A 27,380-nucleotide genomic window follows, 5' to 3' on the forward strand; every position below is an offset into this window, starting at 1 on the left:
ACATTTAGTCAAAGACTGGAAGACCTGGGTATTGTTTGGTAATACATTTAGTCAAAGACTGGAAGACCTGGGTATTGTTTGGTAATACATTCAGCCAAGTACTGGAAGACCTGGGTATTGTTTGGTAATACATTTAATCAAAGACTGGAAGACCTGGGTATTGTTTGGTAATACATTTAGCCAAAGACTGGAAGACCTGGTTATTGCTGATTCACCTTCACCTTTCCCTGAGTCTGTTGGAGCATTGGGAAAAAACAAGATCTGTTGACCGTCCTTCTCCATTCCTCTCTGTTTTTTGCCTTGGTTGAATCTCCATAAACTACAGGCCCGTCCATTCTTTCATGGTGTCTTCCCATCGCTTCTCTATCTCTTATTGTTTTGTACCTAAACACAAATCTTTGCGAGCCCTGAGGACCTTGAAATATGTCCATTGAATCTTGTTTTGCGTTTATTGACATTAGTTAGCAGGTCATCGTTGAATTCAATTGCTGTACTAATCCTGCCTCTAATCTCTTCGTTTGTGATGCGGTCTTTGTATGTGATACCTAGGATCTTTCTGTAGGTATCAATTCCATTGCTGGAATCCTCCTCTCTAGTTCTGCAGTCAGCGTTCAAGATTTTTAAGCATAAAAGAATGTGGCCATGACCAGGGAGCGCATCAGTCTGATTTTGGTGTTGAGGGCAGTGTCTTTGACTTTTTCATATTGTTGTTTACTAGATCTGGACGATGGTTACTGAGACATGTGTAACTTGAGAGCTGAGCAGATTTCGTGCTGTAGATTAGTGGAGTCGAGAGATTTATGTCTACCGCTAGGTGTCGTGCCTGCGAATCATGAGGAAAAAACATCACGAAAGAGCTTTTTTTATGGACTTTAAGACGACTGACCCACAGTTAGGGGGTTGCACTACTGATCTTCCGAATGAGTGAATGTTTGGGTATCTCTGTATGTGTGTTTGTATGATCATCTCATTCTTTATGTAGGTCTAGTTTGTCTGAACCCTTGTTCATGTTTTGTTAAGAAAATTTAAGATACTCCTCATCTCATAGACTTCACAGTAAATATAACCTCATAGACTTCACAGTAAATATAACCTCCTAGACTTCACAGTAAATATAACCTCATAGACTTCACAGTAAATATAACCTCATAGACTTCACAGTAAATATAACCTCATAGACTTCACAGTAAATATAACCTCATAGACTTCACAGTAAATATAACCTCATAGACCACAGTACATATAACCTTATAGACTTCACAGTAAATATAACCTCATAGACTTCACAGTAAATATAACCTCATAGACTTCACAGTAAATATAACCTCATAGACTTCACAGTAAATATAACCTCATACTCATAGACTTCACTGTTAATATTACCTCATAGACGTCACAGTTAATATTACTTCATAGATTTGAGTCTCTCAGTAAGTAGCTCCTCTTAGACTTTAAATAGACAGTAAATATTACCCCATAGACTTACTTCTTACATTCACTAAATGACTAATCATATCACAATATATTGACTGACATGAGCTTAGTAGTAACGCTTGTCTATCATCAGAGATCTAATTCAATGTTATTTACCCCATTGATACACATATTGTCAACCTTTATCAAATTAAAACATGTTATATTATTATCATAAAATAGGTTTCTCATATATAGCATATATTAAGACTTTGAGTGCAAAACTAACTACGGCAGATCTATCTACTACTTCAGATCAGTGTCATATCACTCTGCGTACAAGAAATAGTCGGTAAAGAGTGAATCTAACCAAAACAAAGATGCTCCCCTGAGGATGGTGGACAACTGATCTCGTAGCGTAAACATATTTAGTGCACCCCAAGGGCGCCGTGGGCGAGCCGAGATTGTGACAGTGCACGTTCTTCATGGAATACAGAAAGGATTTTGAGGGAATGAAGGTGTCCCCATCTGGGACCCTCCTGTGATATATATGTGTTAAATAAATGATATCTTTTAAATTCAAGGAATAATCCTAACTTATTAAAAGTTTTTATGTGTATATCTTGTTGAGGATATTCAAAATAAAATTGAATAGCAGTAATCCGCTCTTTATTTACACTTATGATTTTTAGCGGCCCCCGAAAGGGAAAAACACGTTATTAGTTTTGTGTGGCCTGTCTGTCCGTCCGTCCCGTTTAGATCTCAGAAACTAGAAGAGAAAATGAAAACCGGATATCATGATATTTTATATCCTTTAAAGTTCTGAAAGTGAACCATCTAATTTTTTAAAATTATATATGTAAGCAAATTTTTTCAAAAAATTACACCACTTTTCAATGAAAAACTTCAGGGGTGGTAACTTCTTCATTAATAACTCAAGCTTTATTCATTGGTTTCAAAAAATTTGCATCTAAGGTCACAATGGTAAAAGTGTCAATGGATCATTATAAAATATATTTTCCATTTATTAACTAACTCACTGATTCAAATGATGTTTTTAAAAAAAGATTTTTGATACGAACTTCGTTTTAGTTATAAATTTAAATGAACTACTATTATAGCACGCAGTTTTGACATGTCTTTATTACAGGGGCCTACACTTGACAGTCTAAATAAGACTAAATAGGGCCCAGATCTAGATATATTTATAATATATATATATTATAAATGTATTGATAATTTGAACAAAATTTTAATTAAGGTAATAACTTATCTTCTGACAGCTTAGGGGGGCAGATTTATTTAGTATGTAAATAAAAGTATCACATTAAGAAACGAATCGGATAAGAACAGCATAGTACACCATTACCCGGTAACAGAAGGCCTACTATTCATGATCATAACATTGGCCTAGGTCTAGTAATAGTACTATTAAACGTGTAAATTCATACCAGTTCTAGTCTAGATATAGTAGATTCTATTATTCTATATCAAGATTCTATATATAGTTATAGTTCTAGATCTAGACTTAGATCTAGATATAGACTTAAATATAACTCTAGATCTAGACTTAGATCTAGTTCTACACCTAGACTTAGATCTTGAACCTAGATTTAGATCTAAAACCAGGTCTAGATCTAGCTAGATCTATGTCTAGTTTGTATGACAAATGACAATGGAGATACAAATTTTTTTTTGCGAGGGGAAAGTCTTGTTAAGTCATTTGTACACAACTGTAGCTTAAAGTAGATAAAGAATTGTTTTTTTTCGTGTTGCCAATTTATCTAATTTTGTTAGAAGAATAAGTCTTATTAGTTGCATGGAACTTGATATTAATTTTGAATGTATGGATAAGGTTAATACTTATTATTTTAAAAACTATAAGTGTACTCTAAATGAATATATGGAGATTGTGTGGCTAAGGGGTAAAGCACTTGAAACCGGAAGTCCCGTGTTCGAATCCTGGTGAAGCCTCTAGGTGGACCACATTTCGTGGGCCGATTTTTAGTTTGTGTTTCCACACTAATTGTCTTTGTAACCTTGTTAAGATCTTGTTTACGTTTTTTAAGAAATAAAATACGGTAAGAGAAAAAGAAGAGAAAGTGATATTAAAAAGTGGTGCCGATATAATGGAACCCGTTGAAAAACATAAAATAATGAAAAGAGAAGCAGTGAAACTTTGTTTTTAATCGTTCAACTACAAATTTGATAGTGGGAGCTTTTGTCTAATGTTGCGTCAATTTTTAATTATATATATCTACTAAAGTACGAGAGACACTAACAATTCTAAACCAAGAGTGTCACTAATAAATAGAAATTGGAAATCATATGTATACATTACAATAACAAATACAGTTACTAGTAGCACAGAGGGAAAATATGTACAAGTCACACGAACAACTTAAGTTACTGGTAGCAGTGGGGAATGATATGTATACGTGACATTAACTAATCCAAGTCACGTTTTTTTTCAAGCTTAGTTACCAAAAAAAGGAAAAAAAAACAGCAGTGCACAAATTATATGTTTATGTTTTAGTCTCTAGTTTCACCCAGTACTGACTCAGATCTGAGGGCTATCATAGGCTTGTAAATAGATGTATCAGGGCTGAACTTTTGTTGGAAATAAGAAGAAACTCCATTAGAGCCTTTAATAGGTTACAAGTAAAGGTTAAAGTTTGTAAAAGTACATGCCCTTTGAGTCCTGTTTGTCTCCCGGCATTTTGTCCCCAATTGAACCAAATCTTAGAAAATTTTAAGGACTTTGTTATCAGCACTATGTACTTTAATTCTCAAATCCCTGTTCTGTGGGGAAAAAGTCTCTATTCGATTTGGCTTGATTTTCACAGAATTTTGTCCTATGGTAAATAAAATATTTTTTGCTTATTTGATCTGGCAAAAGAAAAAGTGAGTTGGGAAACGATAAATAGATTTGTGTAGGACTGGGGCCCTATAAACATCTTTATTTATTGATGTGTGGAATGTAGAACTTGGCTGTTTTAAGCAGGTTTTAAAAATGGAAAAAGAGAGTTTAAAAAAAAGTGAGTTTTATCAAGTTTAAAGAGTGTCTGAGATGTCATCATTTCATCATCAGTCCCTTGTTTTTCGTCCTAGAGAGAGATAGGATGGTTCTCGTAACCAAAGTCCTCCACTTCTCCCGTTAAGCAGCTGTTCTAAGCAGGATATCAAGAGAGCGGATAGTCCATTCTTTCATGTTGTCCAGCCAGCTTTTCTTTGGCCCAACCTTTTCTTCGGTCTCCCCTTCATATACCTTGAAGAATGACTTTTGAAAGTGATTCATATCTTACGACAGGACCAAACCAGCTCAGCTTTCATCTCTTCACAGTATTGAGTTGAGCCTCTTTTTTTGCCAGCCAGCGTGTTGAGTAGTTAATGTATAAACTCATGTTTTCTTTTCCTAATATCTAGCGCTCTGCAGTTTTCTGTGACATGTACTCTCAGAGGCTTGAATTCTCCTTTCAAAGTCAGTGTCCAAATTTCACAACCAAGGAGTATGGGGTCTACTAATGAAAAATAATATACATATAGTTATCTTCATGGCTCAACCATTACTGACACCACCAAGAAGTCATGGAATGATAACTCTTTTATTTCTACAAGTCGGACTAGAGTTACCCCACGTAACTTTAGCGGAGAAAAAAAAAGAGGGGGGGGGGGGAGAGCAAGTAGTGTTCACCCGTCACTAAATAGCAGGGCCGGATTTAACCATTGTGGGGCCGTATGCAAAAAGGATTTCGCGGGACCCAGTTTGGGTAGGGATACGGATAATAAGTTAAATTTAGAGTTTGTATGAAAACATAAATTCGCCTTTGCATTTTATTCATTCCTTACTAAGTACAGAATTACTTTACAAGCCTTGCGTGTAGCGAAGTCATACAGTATATCATAAAATATCTGTTTCCTACATAGATCACGCTAAGTAGCAAGAATTACAAAATGTTTCAATCTATCTAGGAGAATTGTTGACCTCAAGTAATTCTTCATTAGTTTGAGGCGCGAGAAGCTTCTTTCATCAGATTCCACAATTACGGGTATTGTATAATGACGTTTTTTTTTTTAATCGCGCGTAGGATTGGCGTTTTCCATGTTGAATGACACCCTAAAATGACAATTTTTTCTATATTTTAGGAGATTTTTATGAGTTTTCAAAAGATTTTTGGAGATTTCCAGGACTTTTCTTATATTTTGCAATTTCAGGAGATTTGCAGGAGCTCCTGGTAAATCTGGAGGCCACGCAAAATCTGTTATAAGTTATAAAATGGTTTGATTTAATAATTTACACATATGATTAGCGTGTGGCCTATGACAGTGCGGGGCCCACTGCGGTCGCATAGGCTGCAGTGGCCTAAGGCTGGATTTGCAAAATAGCGACGTATGCTAGACTAGTAGTTTTAATTTCACTTTAATTTCATTCTTCCAGATTTTACACAGTTTCTTACTGAGGCTGATGGCAAAATCAAACGGATTTGTTTTATTTTTTTAATCTCTTGTAGAAATCCTCCATCTCTTGTTATTGTTCGATCCTAGGTTTTTCTAATGTTTGGCCATTCAACTGTATGTAACAATATCTCCACCACAAACTAGTATGTGAGAAATAACAATTGTCCCAGGAGACAGGCCAACAGAGTGACTTAATATAAACTTCGTCAAATGGATTCTTTTCTTAATATAATATTTCTTACATTTATAATGTATTTATTTTAACAGCGATCTACTTGTAAATAAAAACAAATGTTACTAGCCTGACATAATTAATATCTAAAAGTGAACAGTTTGCTTTCGGAACACAAAAAGTAGCTTCTGCTTGACAAGACAAAAAAAAAAACAACAGTAAAATCTGTATTTTAATAGATTTTCTTTTTTATTTCTTAGTGACAGACTGACAAACGGACATATGAACAGACAGAATACACACAACTAATACTACCGGCTTTTCCCATTATAGCAAGTGTCGTTAAAAAATGATAATTGCTATAAAAAAGTTGTTCTCCAATTGAAACTCCTCACTTCACACGCTGTAAATAAACCATCTTCACGTTTACACTTACAACTAGCTGGATACCAATTTGTGAAGTCAATGCACAAGTCTATTACAGGACAAAGCCAGTTGTTTGGAACATGATGCTGTAACATCATTGAGGGACTAGATCAGTCAGCCATCGCTTCTATTTTTCTTTCGGAGAGATGAGTTTTTTTTTGTGTGTACTGTGTGTGTGTGTGTGTGTGTTTGTGGTCCACATGTGTGTGTGTGTGTGTGTGTGTGTGTGAATAAGTGAGTGTGCGTGCTTGTGCTTGTGAGGGACTGTGTATTGTTCAGCTTGAATACAGCATTAAAATTGACACGTTTGTTGAACTGTGACAGATTCGCCTCAATTCCGATCTTGTTGAATTGCTGACAGTAAAAGAGTTAAAAGAAGGAAATAAAAATAGATAACAATTAGAAAACAAAAGGGAGACAACAGAGTGACCTAATGTTTAAACAACACTATTAATTCCCTTGAAAATTGCCAGCACTACAATATGTATTACTACTCATGACATGTATTGACAACTTATTTTAAATGCTTTTTCTTTACTTTGTTCTCTCTCATTATCTCCCTCTTTCTCTCTCTGTCTCTGTCCCTCTCTGTCTCTGTCTCTCTGTCTCTCTCTGTGTCTGTCTCTCTCTCTCTGTGTCATTCTCTCTCTCTCTGTGTATATATATATATATATATATATATATATATATATATATATATATATATATATTATATATATATATGTATGTATGTATGTATGTATGTATGTGTCTGTGTGTGTGTCTGTGTATACACACAATTTGTTTATGTATCATTTCTATATTGAATTAAATACATTATTTTATCATGGCCTAAGCCAGCTCAAACAGTAGTTCAGACAATCCTGGAAAGAGGAAGTGTCCCTGGAAAGAGGAAGTGTCCCTGGAAAGAGGAAGTGTCCCTGGAAAGAGGAAGTGTCCTGTGTAATTTGTTGCCATTGAACGTCCATCCGTTTCTAGACTGAGGAGTCAATAAAACATTGTCCTAAACACATTCCAACGCTTCATCCAATGAATGGTTTCTATCTTCAGATCTCTTTCAAATTTCGATATCTCCAAAGCGTTGGAATTCTAAAAAGTGTTGGAACTTGACCAAGTATAAAGAGACTTGGAGCAGAAAGTACTTTTCAGTTCAATGTCATGAAGAGATTTCAGTGAAAAATTGTTAATTAATATTTTAAACCCCTAACAAAAACAAAATGTTTAACGTCAAATTCTAAGATTTAAAAACAAAAGACGTGATAAAAAGAAAAAAGTTTCCATAGGAACATGTCTTAGACAATTCTGAATTGAATGCCGTCATTGTAATATAATATTCTTCGCTATGTTGGCTATTTGTCAAGGTTTTGATTTTCTAAGAAGCCAAGACTATATACTTGTATATAATTGTATTATTGTATATAATTGTATATTTTAAAATATTTATAACATGTAGTTTAGTCTAGAGTTTGTTATGCGTGTAATATCTACTTTCTAATATTAAAATCCTACTTTTATGGATGCGGTGGAAATAGGAAATTTTATGTAAATCAGTGGAAAAGAAGGAACCAGATGGCAGTCATGCTACAACTTGACATTCTAAAAACAGTCCGGATTGTACGATGTTGAGGTGCTCGTCAACCTGTTGACCATTTTAATGACCACAGTAGGGGAGGTAGTTTTTTTTCCGCCAGGAAGATGGAAGAACCGGAATACAGACAGAGAAAGAGAGTAAATATAAGCTTTGAAATTATCCACACAAAAACACTCGACTGTAAGCTCGTGATGAAAGAGAAGCGAAAAAAAATCTGAGCCTCGTTTTGAAAGCACGCAGACATCTAACAATTAAACTTTCTTATCTAGAACAGCCAAGGTCGGCAATCTTTTGGCAATGTGGTGTCAATGTTGGAAGTCTGAGTCATTTCGCGTGCCAGCAAACTATAGTTGAACATTATTCCTTTTATTGGGTTCATAATGGATAACGCTTTACCCGCTACTTCTAATCCCTTGTTCTAAGCCACTTCCGGTGGGCGATCAATAGCCTAGTAACATCTCTATTGAGAGGCTCTAAAAACTGAACTTGAGATAGACACCTACTACTTTGAGACTGTCTTATGTGTAGGAAAAAAAACAGTGATAAAATATTGAAAAATATTTCATAATTCACATAAAAATTAGTTGTCAATGCCAATTCCTAATTGAAAAAGAATTCGTGATGCGAGGCATTGTCTGCTAGTCCGAAATTCTTCAATAATTTCAATCATTCAGAAAAGTGAAAGTTGACCTATTTAACAGTGTTGATGAATTAGTGGATGTAAAGAAGCTTTATTGAAATACTGATTAGTTTATTTACTTTTTGATGATATTGATCATTTCAGAAATTTGGGTTAAATATGAATAAGTTCAAAAATCTTAATGATTTCAGAAATAATGAATATTGATCATTACAGAAGTTTTGTAGAAATATTGACCGTTTTAGTAATTTAGTTTCAGTTTCTGACCAGTTTAACTGTTTGGTAGAAGTATTTCTCTAATAAAATGTTACATCTCTGCTTGTCTTCAGATTACGTATCCTTTGGTTTGTCTGCAGCAAGAACTAGTAATCAAAAGTCACTATATATTGTGTTTTTTTATCAATAAAGATTGAAAAATCAATATAATGAAGTTGCAACGCAAAAGAGTAGCATGCCGGAAGTCTATGTTGGTGGATATTATAGCTTAGGTCAAGGCGGTGTCTAGTTAGTTTTGTGGGATGGGAGGGGTGGGGCGAGAAAAAAGTGTGTGAGAAGTGCATGAATTATATTTTAATCTAACGTTTGTGTGTGAAAAAAATAATACTCACAGGGTCACAGACACTTACAAGTCACAGACTCCCACAAGTCACAGACTGTCACGAGTCACAGACTGTCACAAGTCACAGACTCTCACTGTGTCACAGACTCTCACAGTGTCACAGACTCTCACATTGTTACAGGCTCTCACAGACCAGTCTCACAAAGTCTCACAGAATCTCATACAGTCTCACAATATCGCGGCCTTAAATAATCTTTCACATTCTCACATAATCTCTCAAATGTTCATAGAACAGCGTACAGTCTCAAGGTATCTCTGTTAAATGCTATATATACCTATTTATATTTCCGTCGTCAAAAGATTTGATTTAAAAACGACACACGTCCTTTATCTTGTTCTTGGTCGCAGGTGTTTAGGAATTTTCCTTGTTAGCTTCATAGTTGATTATATTAGAACTGTCATCTCCATTATGATCAAACTTCCATTCTTTTAACCTTGAATCTATGGGAAAAAAATAATAGATTTTCTCTTAAAAAAAAAAGAAAACAACATCCCCATTATTAAATTTTTTTTTTCTTCCAAAGTTTTGATTTGTCTATTTTTAGAACGAGTATTGATCTTTTCCTCATTGTTTGCGGGGGAGTCATTCTGAAGTCAACTCATGATAACTGTACAACAACAACAACAACAAAAACATTCATAAATTGTGAAGACTTTTTCTTCCCTTTCTGTCGTCCTCAATCTCATGAGTCTACTTCACTTACCAATGAAAACAAAAAAAAAAGACCCAGACCCAAACCATTGCTGATGGACTCCTAATGCCATATGTAGAGAGAGATTTTTTTAGACTATAGAATTGCGACAGTCTATTTATAGGTAGTATTATGTCGTTCTAAGTGGTTACTAACTGCTCTGCGTGGCTATATGTGCGGTTACATATGGGTACAGTGGACTATCAATTGTGGTCATTGTTGTTTCGTGTGCCTTAGTTCGGAAACATTTACCTGGTTAATTACACTACATATGTTTATGTGTGGCTATGTGTGGCTGCATGTGATATATGTGGCTATGTGTGGTTACATGTGATTAAATCAGGCTATTTGAGCGTATAAATAAATGAGTGCTTCTTTGAATATATATATATATATATAGTATATATAACAATGTAACAACGCCGCTTCTCAAATCCAAATACTGAAAAGTACAAAAAAAAAAATTAAATGATGTCCTTGAAACTAAAGTGCTTGCTCTGGCTAAACTCTAGAAAACACGTTCATTTACTGGTCAGAAGATTATACACACACACACACACCTGGAACTGGGGGGAAATTATTTGTTACCAAAATATAAATCATGCGACTCAAAATTATTTAGCTTTTGTTTTTATAATTCTACACATTTTATGTCTTGCGAAGTAATGTTCAAGAATCCTGTACAATACTTTCAGAAATGTAAAGTACAAAATAAAATAATCTTATCCTATCTTATCTTATCTTACAGAACAACAAAACTGTTTCCTATCAATGTTAGAATTCCTAGTCCGAGATTTGGACCAAAAGTCAAGGGGCTAGACAAGAGACATGTCCCTAAAAGGATGAACTTGCATTGTACATATCCGATGGGATTATATTAAATGTGTAATAGATATATACAACCAATAATAAATCTGTGCGATTAGAAATATTTTTACCTATTTTTTTGTACAGCGGAATTTCATGCTTTTACCGTTCTCGATACGCTATGATTCTATCACCTGTCCAGTTGGAAAGGGGTAGAAGGAGAAAGAAGGGGGTATCTGGGTGATCACTCTTTAAAAGTATTTTTTTAAAAAAGGGAACGACCTGAATTCGAACTTGTAGGCTAAAGCTTTCTCAAGCTTCTCAAGCCAACGCGGTAAACAAATCTGCAAACGAAGAGTCTATGAATATGGAAGATTGTATCTATTGTTTCTATTTCATGTTTGTGTTCACCAAGTCTAAGATAAAGGTTATACCATTACTTCAGTCAAGTACAATTCCTTTCCCTTGGAAAGAGGACTAATTCAGCTTATACTTACACTCCAATCAAGTACTATTTCTTTCCCAAATTTGAGATACCAACCAAAGTAATTTATTACCAATAGTTAATTAATTAATTGGTTAAGATTTTTAAATTGATTCCTGTGTTGTTGGTAATAGAAATAATTGTGCGAAATTTCGGCTAGATCCGAATTTGGGAGTCGGAGAAATAACGTGTTCAGACGGACAGACACACATACAGCGTGAGTTGATATAGGCTTTGTAAAAAATGTTTATCACTGGTGAACTCGCGGCTTTCCTTGGCTGCTCTCTCTTTTAGCTTAGAAAAAGTTCAAAGCAAATACATTTCAGTTAAAAGTACAGTAAAAAAAAATTACCCTATTCTTATATTTATTTGAGAAAGGATTTTCTAGTACAGAGAATAGAATGCAATGTAAATAAATATTAAGATACATTAATTGTGATTTTTAGTTTAAAAGTTTTTCAGCAAGTTACTTCTTGCTCCATTCAGATTTATTTCTGATAACAGTCTAACCTTAAAACTTATATTTCTAATGACAATCTTAGACGTCTTATTTCTAATAACAATCTTTTATTTTAATAGCACTCCTAGACGTCTAATTCTCTCTTTCCCATTTTCACTTCAGAGACATGAGGCAGAAAAAAAATGTCCCTGTGACATATGTCATCGTAATCCTCGCCCCCCCCCCCTCAACATTGGCACTTTGTTGGTGAGAAATTCTTCACTAAGAGAGACATATCTGATGGTATCATCTGTTTCCGACAGTCTACAATCAATACAGTTTCCGGTTATTCTTGTTTTTAGTGGCCCGCCTATAGAGCTTTTAACCGCCCATTAAGGATATACTGTATCAATTCACTTAGATGTCTGTTAAGACCGGTCGCTTAGCAATGGCAAAAATAAAAAGAAATGGACGCAGATGATTTTAAAAATAGTAAGACACAAGTGTACCTGACGACAGCAGTGTCTAGATCAGCAGACGAGAATGTAGCATTTCGAAATCTTTCAGTTCTCGCACTCACTTGAACTCACTGTTTCTCTTGGCACATCTTCTGCTAAAAAAAAACATTATTACCACTTTTACCCTCGTCACTCCCCCACCCTTTTTTTTGAAAAGGGGGGGGGGCTTTTCTGTCATCTAGGATGATTTGGGGAGGGTATTAAGCAAGGTCTTGCATTTTGGGATGTATACATTATCGAGGCGTCTATGGCGTAATAGTCATTAAAAAAAAAGAGCTAATCTAAAAGGAAGAACTCCACAGATGTATATCTAAAAAACAAACAAAATATTGAGCAAGGTTACAAAAGCAGTTTGTGTGGAAACACAAACTCAAAATCGGCCCCCGAAGTGGTCCACACAGGCAGGTAAAAAGGCAGGTATCAATATTTTCATAAAAGAACATCAGAATGAAATTCTCTCAAAGACTAATGACAGAGAGAATAAAGAAAGAAGGTTGACAGATCTTGTGTGGTGCCCCAGCGGTCCAGCAGACCAAAGGATAGGTGAAAGTGAATGTGAAAGTGAATGTGAAAGTGAATGTGAACCTGGCCTAACTGATGTCTTATAATGAGTATCTAATTGATATAATTGTTTTGTAAAGGGTCAATCTCTTATTCAAAGCCTCCAAAAAAAGTAAAAAAAAACATTTTCCTAAAAAAAAAACACGAAAAATCTATTTTTTTTAATAACATGCAAGCATTTTTTTTCATCAAATACACCGCTTTTACAACTATTTACTATTAACAGTAACAAACTCTGGAGGCTCTTTGGTAGGGGAGATAGACATTTATCATATTTTGAACACATTTATGCAAATGGTTTTAGACTTTTTGTTAAAAATTTTTTTTTTTTACATTTGTAAAATATTATTAAAAGCCAAAAGCCAGATTTTACTATTGACCGTTTACATATTTTTGTAGTTACTATCTTATATCTCCTAACAGTAGTTTTTTATATTATAAAATGTATGTTGTCAAAGTATTTCCCTTTCTAGAATGGCTCAATTCAAAGAATATTTGAGCACGTAGTGTAAGTTAGAAAGTCTTACAATCAAAGGAATGACTTCCACTCGCACACATGCAGTACATTACATGGTGCATGGAATAGCAACATTCATTAAAGGAGACTAACACAAGAGTTTCTTATCTTTGTTAACCGCATTGTTTACGGGTCATTCGTTCTCTCTCCACAGGGTCCTATTGTCCTGCCTACCACGACTCCTATTACTGTTGGCCGGATACTTTGGCTAACACCACTGTTTATGGGCCGTGTCCATTTTTCCCGAGCCACTTCGGTAAGTCAACATTAATTTTCTGCATGACTAATGAAGTCTCAGTTTCCTTTCAAGCAGCACAATCAATTGACAGGGGCGACAACTTGCACATATGAATTAAACACCCTTCTACTGATTATAGTATAAATTATAATTTAATTTACGTAGAGCTGTTAACATAATGTAGACTCAAGTCGCTATGCTAACTTACTATTCTTGTCAACTATGTACTGGACTTGAATCTAAGGTATATGTCTCCATGTTAAGTTTAAATGATTTTAATGTATGATTCCCATTTGACACAGTGATTCGCGATGGCTCGTTGAGGATTTGATCTCGCTTCGGTTGTCCTCCAAGATTCATCCCATTCTGAAGCAACTGCTTGATTGTCAAAAGGGTCAAATCAGATACAACGATGACCTTTATAGAGAATGGTGTGAAGAGGGTTATGTGCTGGCTCCGGCCTTTTTTTTCCGATAATCTTTTGAGCAATACTAAATCAAAGGAGGTGATGCCTGCATGAGGGCATCTACATTAGGTTCCGAACCGATGGCAGCATATTTTCGTCATAAGGGTTTCTGTGACAGTTCACGTAACCAAATCCCTCACCTTTACCCGGCCAGCAACGTTTCTTAGCAGAATATCAAAAGAGAGGCCGGTTCATCCTTTCACTTTGTTCAGCGAGCTTTTCTTTGGACAATTCTTTCTCTACTGTACCTTAAAGAATGACTTTTGATAGTGAACCATGTGTTACACTATGGCCAAACTAGCTGAGCTTTCGTCTCTTCATGATATCTTCTTTAGCCACTCATTATTTTATGAATTATTCGCTAATGCCAGAATACATTAACTTAGTACATACGAGATTTATTTTTATTACCAATCAAGTCCAAACCAACATAAAATTTTTGTTTCAGAATGGTTTTGATTGATGTGTTTCTATTCCAAAACAAATTTGTATTTATTTTCTGTTTCCTGTTGAATGGAAGGAACAATAAAATGGGAACATTTTCTATTGACTTGTTATTTCCCTTTGTTTTGGTTCTTTAAAAATCAACCTATGCTTCCTGTGTTTCTGTTCTAGCACTCTTGGACTAGAAACATAGTCCTAGTCTTGGAGTTTAGAGACATTCCCGTTAGTGTACTTCATGTCACGGCCGTCTTGAAATAGAACTCAAGCAATAAATGAGTGCTAAAATTTAGATTCATTATGGGCTAAGATGCAAGATTTTATTTTCATCAAATAGAATTTATTTATGTAATAAATACCATTTGACCAAATCAATCCAATAACATGCTCAGAGTTTCACGTGTAATAACTACATATCACTATGGCTGTAGTGGTGAACATAGTCTTTCGTTTCACTGTAGTGAATTAGAGCTAACTAAGAGACGTCATTAGTTCCTTGTGCTATTTTAAGCTGACAAAAGTTCTCATATGAAGGGGAAACCATTGCTTTTATTCCTTGACGTAAAAACTTAATTCTTACATTATTTACAATTCTCTTTTTCTCTTTGAGATTCAACAATTTGTAAACCATTTCAATTTTTTTTTTCGGTTCTGTTTGATCTACCTCATTAAGTATCTCACATTCAGACTAGAAAGACAGAAGCATTAAACAATACAATAAAATTAAAAATTCTGAAAAAGGAAGTTTATATGTACTGAAATTGTAGTCGTTATTTCTAATCAATGATGTCATTCATTTGTAATAAATGTAGGGTTACAGCCTAACAGCAATGAGTTTGAGCTACTGGAAATATTTGTTTTCATTTTTCTGCTTAGCGCATCCTTAATGCTTCTAGTATGTCCAGTGCGGCGCTAAGGTCCAATCACTTGGGTGGGGGAGAGAGGAAGGCATATGTGGGAGGTTTCCAAGATCCTTTTTTTTTACGAACAACTTTAGTCGCTACACAAGGCTTAACTCCCCTTAGCTTTGTACAGTTTTACATCAAAACAGAAGTAATCAAAAACGACTCATTGATTAACTAATTGGTTATTTGTTTTCATTGATTCATGTTGTATCATCGGCATTCAATGATTGTGCAAAGTTTCAACTTGACCAGAGACTGGGGAGTGGGAGAAATAACGTGTACGAGATTCCACCCTTGACAGAGTTGATAGAAGCTTTGTCAAAAGTCAAATTTGGGTTAGCCATGATAAACTTAAATGGCCAGAATGTACATTCTAAAGACTAGAGATAACATGGAAACACAAGCACGAGATTGTGTAAAGCTCCAAGATTTGTGATATTGAACGTTTGTTCTTAATCGTGCTAGTAGATCTAGATCTTTAAATGAAACTAGATCTTTTCTTTCTTTCTTGTCCTCTATCTAAAACTCTCTCTCTCTCTCTCTCTCTCTTTCTGTCTGTCTCTCCTTCACTCACACCTCTCTTTTTCACTCTCCTACTTACACTCCGTCAAAATTTTTCTCTGCGTGTGTCTCAGTCTCACACTTCCTCTCCCTCTCTCTCCCTCCCCCCTCTCTCTCTCTCCCTCTCTCTCTCTCTCTCTCTTCCTCCCTCTCTCTCTCTCTCCCTTCCTCTCTCTTTCTCCCGCTCTCTCTCTCCCTCCCTCTCTTCCTCCCTTTCTCTCTCCATCCCTCTCTCTCTCTCTCTCGCTCTCTCTCTCTCTCTCCCCCTCTCTCTCTCTCCTTCTCTCTCTCCCGCTCTCTCTCTCTCTCTCTTTGCTATGTTTCCTTTTTACAAAATATCCTTTTTTGAACAGAATGTTCGAAACAGCAGTCCTCTACTTTTGCAATCTTTTCTCTATTTTTTGTTGTTGTTAAAGGAAAGAGAGCTGATAACTTGTACTTTCTCTATATCCAGCAGTGGAAAGACTTTAATCAAACTAAATACCACACACCAACGAAGGAAATGAAGGGATTTCTGTTTAATCTGATTGTAAAGGGCGAGAACTTTGTTTCACTAGCCCGAGTCTATTTTAACTTCCCCCCTCGCCATCTCCCAGTGTATCCCCAGCAAAATAAAAATGTTTGCTATATACAATAAAAAAAAACAACAACAAAAAACTAGGTTATGAATATAGTTTGTGTGGAAACAAAAACTCAAAATCGGCCCCCGAAGTGGTCCACCCAGGTCCAAGGCAGGTATCAATATTTTCATAAAAGAACATCAGAATGAAATTTTAACAAAGACTAATGACAGAGAAGAATGAAGAAAGAAGGTTGACAGATCTTGTGTGGTGCCCCAACGGTCCAGCAGACCAGGTGAAAGTGAATGTGAAAATGTCTTATAATGAATATCTAATTGATCAAATTGTTTTATAAAGGGTCAATCTCTTATTCAAATCAGTACTAAATTTTCAAACCCCATTTGTGTTTCAATATTTTTTCATCAGGTTTGCACGTGGAACATATCGATGACTTCTATGTTGTCATATAGTAAATAAGCTCGTTAAAAATGTAGTGCTATCTAATCACAAACAAAGGTAGTGCTATCTAATTACTAAAAAGTTAATATTATCTAATCGCTAAAAATATAGTGCTGTCTAATCTAAAAAAAAAAATGTTGTGCTGTTTAGTCGCTAAAACGAAAGAAATAAAATTATAAAGGTCATGTTTTCGGTAGAGAAATCAAAACAAATGAATATCTTGTTGTATGCGCTCTAGACTACTGTCATGGTCTTCCTTTTCAGGTTTGGACAAATAATCTTGAATTGTAAGGGAACTGTTGAGATTTGTTTTAGGATTGTCTGAAGTAATTTGAATTGAGAAATGCCAACAACGACCCAAGACTATCTAGGTCTTTGACAGTTATCGTATAACATCAGACTTGTTGTTTATATCGATCTATAGTTTATGAAACATGCATTCTTATTAAAAACATAAAGAACAATAAAATCACTTTTGTGTAAGCTTTTAAGTAGCCGATGCATTGAATGGCATGCATAATGACATACTTCTTCCAAAAATAGACGTAAAAATATATTTTTTATGATAAAAACTAACCCACCAGGCTCATGGTATCAAGCAAGTTAAGAACTTGGATATATCTTTCATCCCTTATCGATTGGACGCCAGAAACATGAATCTCTATTCGATGACTTTTAACTATGGCATGCAAATTTTAAAGAAAACGAAACCAGGCGCTCTCAAAACATTGGAAAAGATTGTTATAGTAATCAGGTTTTTGTCTTCTGTAATTTTAGAGCTAAAACCTGGTAGTAAATTCTTAACGATATCTTTTTTTCTTCATTTTAAAGTTATAATAACAGTGAAGTTCTAATATTGGAGTTTTTCCTACCAAAAGTTCTTCACAGTAATCTGCTCTTAGTTTACATTTTGAATTTTTATTTGAAACTATTGTACATTTTGATACACGGCGGGAAACCTGTAAATCACAAGCTTTTTGGTGTATCCGGCGTAATAAATAAAGGCAGTGTTGCTAAGCTGTGTCTTTTAAAAGTGACCTTTTTGATTCTTTAGCACAATTCAGCTCTGCAGACAATTTTTTTTAACACCTTCTGTTTATAACTTTTATTGAGTTGGCAATTTTAAAGTTCAATGTAATGTCCTTGACGTTGATTAGTTTATGGTGACAATGTCAAATAGAGCCCCCGAAATATTGCACACAAATTCTTACATGGTTTTATAAATATATTGTTGATTACTACTTACGTATTGTGTAAAGTTTTCTATTTCAATAAATAGGAGTTGTTTACTTTCTTCAATTCATGGTTACAAAATAGATTCAGTAGAAATAACCAGTGTCTTGTACAACGAACAAAACAACAACAACAAAAACAAAAAACAACAACAACTGCATTTTGTTACTTAGATATACTAATTGGTCGTTACTTGGTGAACTAATAAAGTCAGTTTCACAATTATTCTACCCATAAACAATATTAACTCTAGACATTCATAAAAATTGCGATTTTGTTTTGTTTTGTTATATTTTTACCTCATGAATAATGTACACTTTTAAGATGATGTTTGACATGTTTGAACTGGTCACTGCTATTCTTAACGCTTTTAATTCTCTCAATCTTGTTTGGACAAAGATGTCATTGAGGTCATCACGCTCTGTTGGAGCCCAACGTAAAAAATTGTGTCAAAAAAACTACAAAAACAAAAAACAACAACACAGCAACGAACAACATTCATTTGATATGATACGTTTGAGAGAGATCAGATAATTAGCGATGCCAACTCTAAGACCAATTTCATTAGCAATGACCAGAAATATTGGACTTCTAATTGAGAAACAAAGATTGAAAGCTCACATTGAAACTTGGTCGATATGATCGTTGGAAATGAGATTCGTTGTTTTTTTCTTCAATGTGGGAATTAATTTCTTTAAGGAAGCCACACAAAAAAAAATTAAATTTCGAATGTACTCTTGTAGAGATTAATGAACAGCTATGGATCTAATTACAGAAGGAAAAAAAAAGAAACAAGACCTCATGCTCTATTCTGAGTCTGTGTATCGAATGTGTGAGTGTGTGTTTGCAAGTCAAAGCAGAACGAAAGAATTACTAAAGGAAATACGTCATTACCATTTCTTTAAAGAACCAAGATTCTTAGAATTGAGTTTTAAATTACCAGGTCAAGTATAAATTGCCTTTTTCTGAAACGTAAGTCTGTCTAGTGGCCAAGAAAACAACAACAGTCTTTAATTTCCGCGTACTCTAAGATAACTATCAGATTAACGTTAGAACAAAGCGAGATAACTGAGGGAATTGTTGTTGCAAAGAGAAATTGATGCAGGTATAATGCAGCAATTATAATGATTCATCAACAACGCAGAGATATCACTTACACTGAAATATATGGAAATATACAGTACCGTAGAGTTTCGTTTAATAAGTCAACTATACTGAAGCATATATAATGTAATACGTATAATGTCGAAGACGTCGTGCATTAGAGTAATTCTATATCGTCTTCTCTACATGTGTTCTCAAATCATGTGTTGCAAGTCACTCTTCCATTATTAGAATGAAATAAGAGATGTCATTAAGATGTGGATACTACAAAACAGTTTTTAATGTAAGTCAGTGTTACGGATGAATGTGTGTATTTATGTTTAATCTATTTTTACATGTGCGCGAATGACCGGAAGTGTGTAAGTTGTCAGAGAGAGTCCAGCTTGTGTGTGATATGCAGTTAAGATGATTAAAAGTTTCTGTGTTTGACCTAGTGGTTGAATTGTTCTATTTCGTTCACTACGGCTGAACCAGGGACACCTGGAGACGTAGCGAGACTTAAGGTAGTTGCTAGCCAGTTATCAGCAGACATAGAAATAGAAAACTTGTTACAGTCAGAATATAAATCCGCAAATGTTGTTCTTTTTTTCAGGTGGTTTCCGGGTCTGCACAGAAGATGGTGTATGGGAGAGCACCGTGACTAACTATAGCTTGTGTGTTGAAGAGATAAGCCAAGTCAATGTGAGTTTTTATTGACACACTGTTAACTTACAGCTGTTCCTCTAGAGCAGGGGTGGGCAAATAATACAGTATAAATGTGAATTAAAAGACATTATACACAATTAGCTAGCTTATGTTTCTGCGTCGTAAATACACCCACACACCCTCACACCACACACCACATGTATATATATATATATTTCTATAGATGTATATATGCACCTCCCATTCCATAATTTATTTTTATATGACCCTAGATGGGGGCTGTATAATTTTTAAAATATTTCGAGACACATCCTCATTCACCAAAAATGAACGGTCACGTGATAATATAAATAAAACAACGAAAAAAAAGTCACGTGATAACCATTGTTTATTAAAATTAGATCGTTATTTGTATAGAAGAGATAGAGAATCACGTGGCTAAATGTTGTTTGTTTACGATTGGTGAATGAGGTCCATTGTATCCAAGCCCTGCACCGTTATCATGTTAGAAGTATGGAGAGGTCATAGCATTGTAGCAAGAGCAAATTATGTCCCATGGGCTGTAGTTTGCTAGAGCCATGTTGTCCTCGAGTAACATTTGGATTATCTATCTATCTATCTATCTATCTATCTATCTATCTATCTATCTATCTATCTATCTATCTATCTTATCTAATCTATCTAATCTATCTATCTATCTATCTATCTATCTATCTATCTATCTATCTATCTTATCTAATCTATCTAATCTATCTAATCTATCTATCTATCTATCTATCTATCTATCTATCTATCTTATCTAATCTATCTATCTATCTATCTATCTATCTATCTATCTATCTATCTATCTATCTATCTATCTATCTTATCTAATCTATCTAATCTATCTAATCTATCTAATCTATCTATCTATCTATCTATCTATCTAATCTATCTATCTAATCTATCTAATCTAATCTAATCTAATCTAATCTATCTATCTATCTATCTATCTATCTATCTATCTATCTATCTATCTATCTATCTATCTATCTATCTATTGATCGATCGATCGATCGATCTATCTATTTATGGTATAGATAGGTAGCTAGGAAGTAAGCTTGCTAGATAGCTAGTTTGTTTGCTAGCAAGATAGATAGACATATAGATTTGGCTTTACGGTTAACTAAACATTGATATTTCCTGTAGAAATGTTTCATCCCGAGCGTTCTATTAGTTCATTTGTCGTTTGATTCCCATACATGCGTTGGACTCTATGGCATTATTATCTCGAGACGTGGCTTGGATCAATTTCATTTAGGAATTCCCTTTTTATTTCGTTATTCTTCCAGTGTTCATGTCTTCAGAAGCTCTCAAACGGAGCATCGCAAAGGATTCGAGGAAAGATTCAAAGAGTCAAAAAGTCATAAATAAGAGAACTTTGTTTTAAAAGTGAACATTGAATATATTCAAATAATTCGTTTCTCATTATGAGATGAATCAAATTAGCATTGCACAATGTTCACAAACACAGACAGATGGATGGCATTTATATAAACTCCAAAAACAGGACTCTATAGACAAATACTTAGAAAGAAGGACTAGAGAAATTTTATTTTCGCACTATAAGAAGGTAACAAACTAACAATGGACCTCATTCACTAAAACGAACAATCACGTGATATTATGAGCGTAAAAAGGAAAAAAAAATAACTGTCACGTGTTTGTTGATTAAAATTAGATCGTAATTTGTCTAGAAGAGATAGAGAATCACGTAACTCAATGTTGTTTGTTTACAATTGGTGAATAAGGTCCATCCGTTACTTCCAAGGTTTTGAAAGGATCATATTGTTACTATAAATCGCAACATAGAGACGATGCTGTGCAATAAAGAATGTTAGGCAAAGTTTTTGTTGTATTGCTAGGCAGAGTAGGCACAGTCCATCTCTATCTAAGACTTGTTCTGCTCATCGCATAACGATATTTTAGGAACAGCGGGAACATCAAGTAGAGCTATTTATAACTTCAACCTTAGATGGTGCCGAAGCATTAAATTACGCTTAAATCGTAGTCTGTAGGCCTATTATTGAGACCTATGTTTAGATCTACAGTTATATAGATATAAGAGCATTAGGAAAACCAACTCTGGAAGAGGAAACTCATCCACACCCTCCTACTCCACCCCCAAAAAAAAACCCAACTAAGTCGGACTGATTTTTACAAACTGGTCAGATAGACGTAGTGGGTCTACACATACAACCCTAGTGTAGTGTGTAGAGTTGATGGTCTTTTTTTCCTTGGGCATACGCAATAGTGTTGAGCGGTCAGACAAGAAAATAACACATTTGCAAGGTCAGTCAAGCATGTAGATCTGTTACACAAGGGGTGGGCAAAGTATGGTTCGCATGCGGCCCACCGGAGTGTTTTATGCGGCCCGCAGACACCTATAGTAGATATATATATATATATATATATATATATAAATGCAAATTATTTAAAATAATTATAAATATAAATTATTGAAACTGTCTCATTATAAAAAGTTTCAATAAACGAAGATTATTCACAATATTCTCAAAGAGTCAGTCTCTTGTCAGTATTTATTCAATGCTATGAAGAGCAGTGTTGAATGTTGGGTAGAACAAGATGGCGAGTGTAACAACTGATGTAGCTTGTGATTTGGGAAAAACATTTTTTTCTAAAGAATATCCCGACCATATAGCTCTAGACAGAAGCTGTATAAAATATCAATATATTAGTGACCCACATATCTCCGTGATCAAACTAATCAGAGCTAGGGGTCTTAACCACAGACTGTTCCGAAAAGGACTTGAAGATTTAGAAACAAAATATTGTGATGTAGCAGCTGACTTGGTAATGGACAAGGCAATCCGAATAGAAAGTTACAAGGAAGAAATGTTTATGTTCCTGCCGTTGTGAGCTACGCATGCATATGTCCATAAGAGTCAAGAGCATGTGATTGAACAGACCTGACGAAATTCAGCAAATCTTAGACAGTCTTCTTCCACTAATCAGGGCACCGTGAGTCAAAGTTTGGCCAGAGCCATGCAAAAAGTATGAACCAATGGGACACTAGCCCGTTCTTCAGTGTGATCTAATAGCTTGTTAGCCCGCGCTTCTAGACTTGGTCCAGCGTTCAAACCAGTTTTACATTCCCATCGTTTGGATCCGTTACAATAATTTGATAGATTAGGTCATTATTAGGTCATTATTAGGTCATTATGTTGGATCTAAAACGCACTGGCTAACCTTGATTACAGAAAAAAAGGCCCATAGACATCTAGGAGAAAAAAATATTTTTTTTTTTACATATTCCTTATATTCTACATACAAACTAAAAACAAAAAAAGTCTTAACAAGACAAAATGTGCACAAGGAGTTATAGTGTCATGTTTAAAATATCTTTTGTATTAGTATGATACAGTTGAACAATTTTTACATGCAATTGTTAACTGGTATTCATGTCCCAGACACTGTAGCTGATCTGACTTCTGCCTAAATATCTAGGTCTATCAATCTGTTTAACGATGTTGTAGATCCCAGTCCTGATTGATTTACTTAGACAGATGTCTATTTAATGCACTTTTTGTTTGTTTGTGCATTTGATCTAATATCAAAGAGAAGAAGCGATAGAAGAAAACAAAAAGTCTGATTTCTTTGAAACTCACAGCAGACGTCTGCCTTGGTGCTGGGCAATTATTTACGTGTTTATTGCCCCTGAGCCTATATTGCCAGCTTACATTTTTCTAACCAAGCTTTTTATTGCCTCATGCTCCAGCAGAATCGATTTTCCCGCCAATATGTTTTCCCTTTGTTTTTGTTTTGTTTCTGAGATGTCACATTCAACCGACAAGTGTATCCTCCATCCGCATATTCTCGCTTACTCCACTCACTTATCCATTAGGGAGTACACTAATCGTAACATATGTTGGTATTCGATTACGGAAGTCGATTATCGTATTTGCTCTGTAAAGGAAATCGATAAAATATTTTCGGTCGGAAAAACCCAAAGGAAGAAAGAACTACAGTTACTGCTTGCATCTCGTCACTTGGTTTTAAACAGTCTTAGTTACCTTGCTTTAAATGTCATTTCCAATTCTTTTATAAACAATAAGTTCAAAAACTTTCGCCGCCTTAAAAAGAAAGTTACATTAAATTTAAGATTTAAAAAAAAAAAGAAGAACAAATGAGATGACGTCAAATATGCCTTCAACTTGGGACATCTAAAAAGTAGTTTAGAGAAGAAAGGAACGATTGAAATACGTTCCCTTAAAGGAATCCGACGGTCATGGCATTCCTGTAGTTTGGAATCAGTTGCTTTGTATTATATAACACAGTCATGTTCTCTCCATTTATATGTGCTTATCATTGAAAGATATCATGTGCTAACATTACACAAATACAGTGCTGAAACATGTGCTAACATTACATAGATATAGTGCTGAAACATGTGCTAACATTACATAGATACAGTGCTGAAACATGTGCTAACATTACATAGATACAGTGCTGAAACATGTGCTAACATTACATAGATACAGTGCTGAAACATGTGCTAACATTACATAGATACAGTGCTGAAACATGTATTAACATTATATTTACATACTGTGCTAAAACAGGCTAATGCTGTGCAAAGACGTGCTGAAATGCCCACCGGATCAAAACTTATTCACAAAATTGTTTCCTTACTTTCTTTAAAGCGAGTCCTATTGTAAAGAAATAACAGCATAGAGAACCCAGGTTGGGAAGTGAAACATTGCGCTCGGCTGCTGACGAAGCAGGACGTTTTGGCGACGTCGTTTTGGCGACGTCGTTTTGGCGAGGCCGTTTTGGCGCGAAGGTCGTTTTGGCGACATCGTTTTGGCGAGGCCGTTTTGGCGCGAAGGTCGTTTTGGCGACATCGTTTTGGCGAGGCCGTTTTGGCGCGAAGGTCGTTTTGGCGACGCCGTTTAGACGCAAGGGACGTTTTGGCGCGAAATACATTATGTACGTTTATTGTATTATTTCTTTAAAAAGTATTATGCCTATCTATGTTTTGTATGAGTGTTTGTATTAAGACATATTTTTCAGGTACAGAAGAAGAAATATTTGTGTCCGCAATTTTTGGAATTTAAGTTTGTTATTTAAATATTGTTAAATCTCTAACATTACACAACACCAGACTGCCATCCATACTTCACAGTATGCATGCATGAAATAGTCAAAATTATTAAGTTATTAAGACTTTTTTTTCGTGGGAGCGGGGGGGTGGGGGGTAGAATATATATTTTGTTTGTCTCGGTATAAAATAGTGAAAAAATCTGTTTGTTATACATTTTTAAACACATTTTTAAGCGAAAAACATTAGTAGCTTTCGTACATTTTATATGTTAGTTGAGTAATTATTTTTATATCTGCTCTTATAACCTTTTTTTTTTCATGTGAGCTATAACAAGTCCATTAATCAATGTGATTTATCATTTACTACATGTGTGTTTGTGTCATTTTCTTGTGCGCAGAAGAAAGGGGGCGGGATAGGTGTCACAGGTAATGACCAGTCCCAAGGAGATGATCGCCAGACGCATGACGCCAACGACCAGTGCTCGGTCCTGGTCTTGTCTTCATTTGTTTAGCTCTACCTGCGTCAATGCGAGATGAGTCATCCAAAGCACCCTTACCCGATTTCTCAAAATCTATCTTTTCAAAGTATCTTAGTGTCGTGAATTTGTTTCTATCTATTGTCGCCCCTAGTGTTGGTTTACATTGGTTGATTCACGTTAGAGTTTGTACTGACCACATTCCGTGTCTTGATCTTTACTATGTGTGGAGTTATTGTCGTCATTCAGCGTAATAAAGCTTTAGATGTTAACATGGTTTTTGGTATATGAAAGTATTACAGTAATGTCAAATAAAAAAAGATTCTTTTGAAAAGAAATCGAAAAATGTCATCCAGTGCGATTAGTAGAACTAACATATAAATAAAGGGGAGGGGATAGCATGTCATTACCATTCAGGAATCTGACTTATTATAGGCCTATATTCATGAAATAAGCAAAACCTTTATATTTATAAAAAAAAAACAATTCGCTGGACGGTGTTAGAATTCATACTATACATACAATATTATGGTAGAGTGAAATAAATAATCTATAAATACGTTATAAACTCTACGTGCTTATTAAATGATCGTCAAATTATATCTCGAGCCAAAACGTCCCCATCGTCAAAACGTCTCGCGCCAAAACGGCGGGGCCAAAACGGCGTCGCCAAAACGTCACGTACTGCTGGTGCTGACCCCAAACTAGTGGATTTGAGTTCTGCTGGATCTCAATTAAAGATCCTGAAGTTCTTGGTTCCAGATGGAGAAAACAATGAAGGTTTTTGTGTGAGTGGTATAGCCCTCTTGTTAACCATGGACCTTGAATAGTAGAAGCTGGTCAACAAAGTATTTGACCTTTAGATTGAAGTGGGGTTCACTTTAACTAACGATGCATTTCTTGATATTTTTCCCTTTTCAGAACTTGCGATCTATAGGGCAGATGATGTAAAGGTCATCTGTTTCTGTGACTCTCGATTAACGAGGGTTTCATGTGGTCAGCAAAACGACCACAGCCTTTACTTTTTTCCCCATTTAATATCAGGAACCCATTAGAGCTTGATGGTCTCAGAGGAGCGTGTAGATCCTGAAATTTAAAATTCCAATCATCACAAGGATTAGAACCCATGAGTCCCGGTTCGAAAGCCAAGCGCTTTACCACTCAGCCACTGCACCTACCCTATGCATTTAACTTGTTGCAGGTTATCATAACAGCTGCCATCCTAATTGGGGTAGACTTCCCTTTGACTTGCTATGTATGAAAGAAGCAGTGGAGTAGTATTGATTGATGGGGGCTTCACTTTGACTAACAATGCTTTTAAGCAGCAATAGAGGTAGTCAACATTACTTCTGCCATATTGATTGATGTGGGTTTCACTTTGACTAACAATGCTTTTAAGCAGCAATAGAGGTAGTCAACATTACTTCTGCCATATTGATTGATGGCCAACATTACACCTTGCCATCTCCATTGATGTCCTATTGACTCGCTATGAATAAAATAAAAATTGTATTTTGGCATCTCGTTTTCAATTGTTAAAAAATGAAATGTTTACAGTAAATCTACGTGATGTTCAGACACAACCGGAAGTGCATGCCAGTGAATGCACCGGCACGAACAATTGGATCAACAAATAGAATTTGTCACAATTTTTGAAACCTATTCATTCCAGATGTGAATGCGGAAATCGGTGAAGGTTTCCGGCTGTAGAAGAATAACTCTTCGTTGAGGCATGATTCTGACATGTAAAGCAACTTTGTTCTCAAAAAGAAACAATAGGTTTCTTCAGTGCGTTTATAAAGAAACTTTGAGTCTAAATTGTTCTTGTTCATTTTCAATTATAGAAAATAAG

The 27,380-nt window shown here is 35.2% G+C and overlaps 1 protein-coding gene across 1 annotated transcript in view; it reads left to right on the top strand.

Annotated features, from left to right (window-relative positions):
* LOC106075668 (calcitonin receptor-like) overlaps window positions 1-27,380 on the top strand; it is a 128,432-nt gene that overhangs the window by 36,804 nt on the left and 64,248 nt on the right. Inside the window, exons 3-4 of the mRNA XM_056012520.1 lie at window positions 13,492-13,593; window positions 19,897-19,985. Of these exons, the coding sequence (XP_055868495.1) occupies window positions 13,492-13,593; window positions 19,897-19,985 (191 nt within the window). The remainder of the gene's footprint in view (window positions 1-13,491; window positions 13,594-19,896; window positions 19,986-27,380) is intronic.

This window comes from Biomphalaria glabrata, chromosome 1, assembly GCF_947242115.1.
Source record: "Biomphalaria glabrata chromosome 1, xgBioGlab47.1, whole genome shotgun sequence".
Lineage (NCBI taxonomy): Eukaryota > Metazoa > Mollusca > Gastropoda > Planorbidae > Biomphalaria > Biomphalaria glabrata.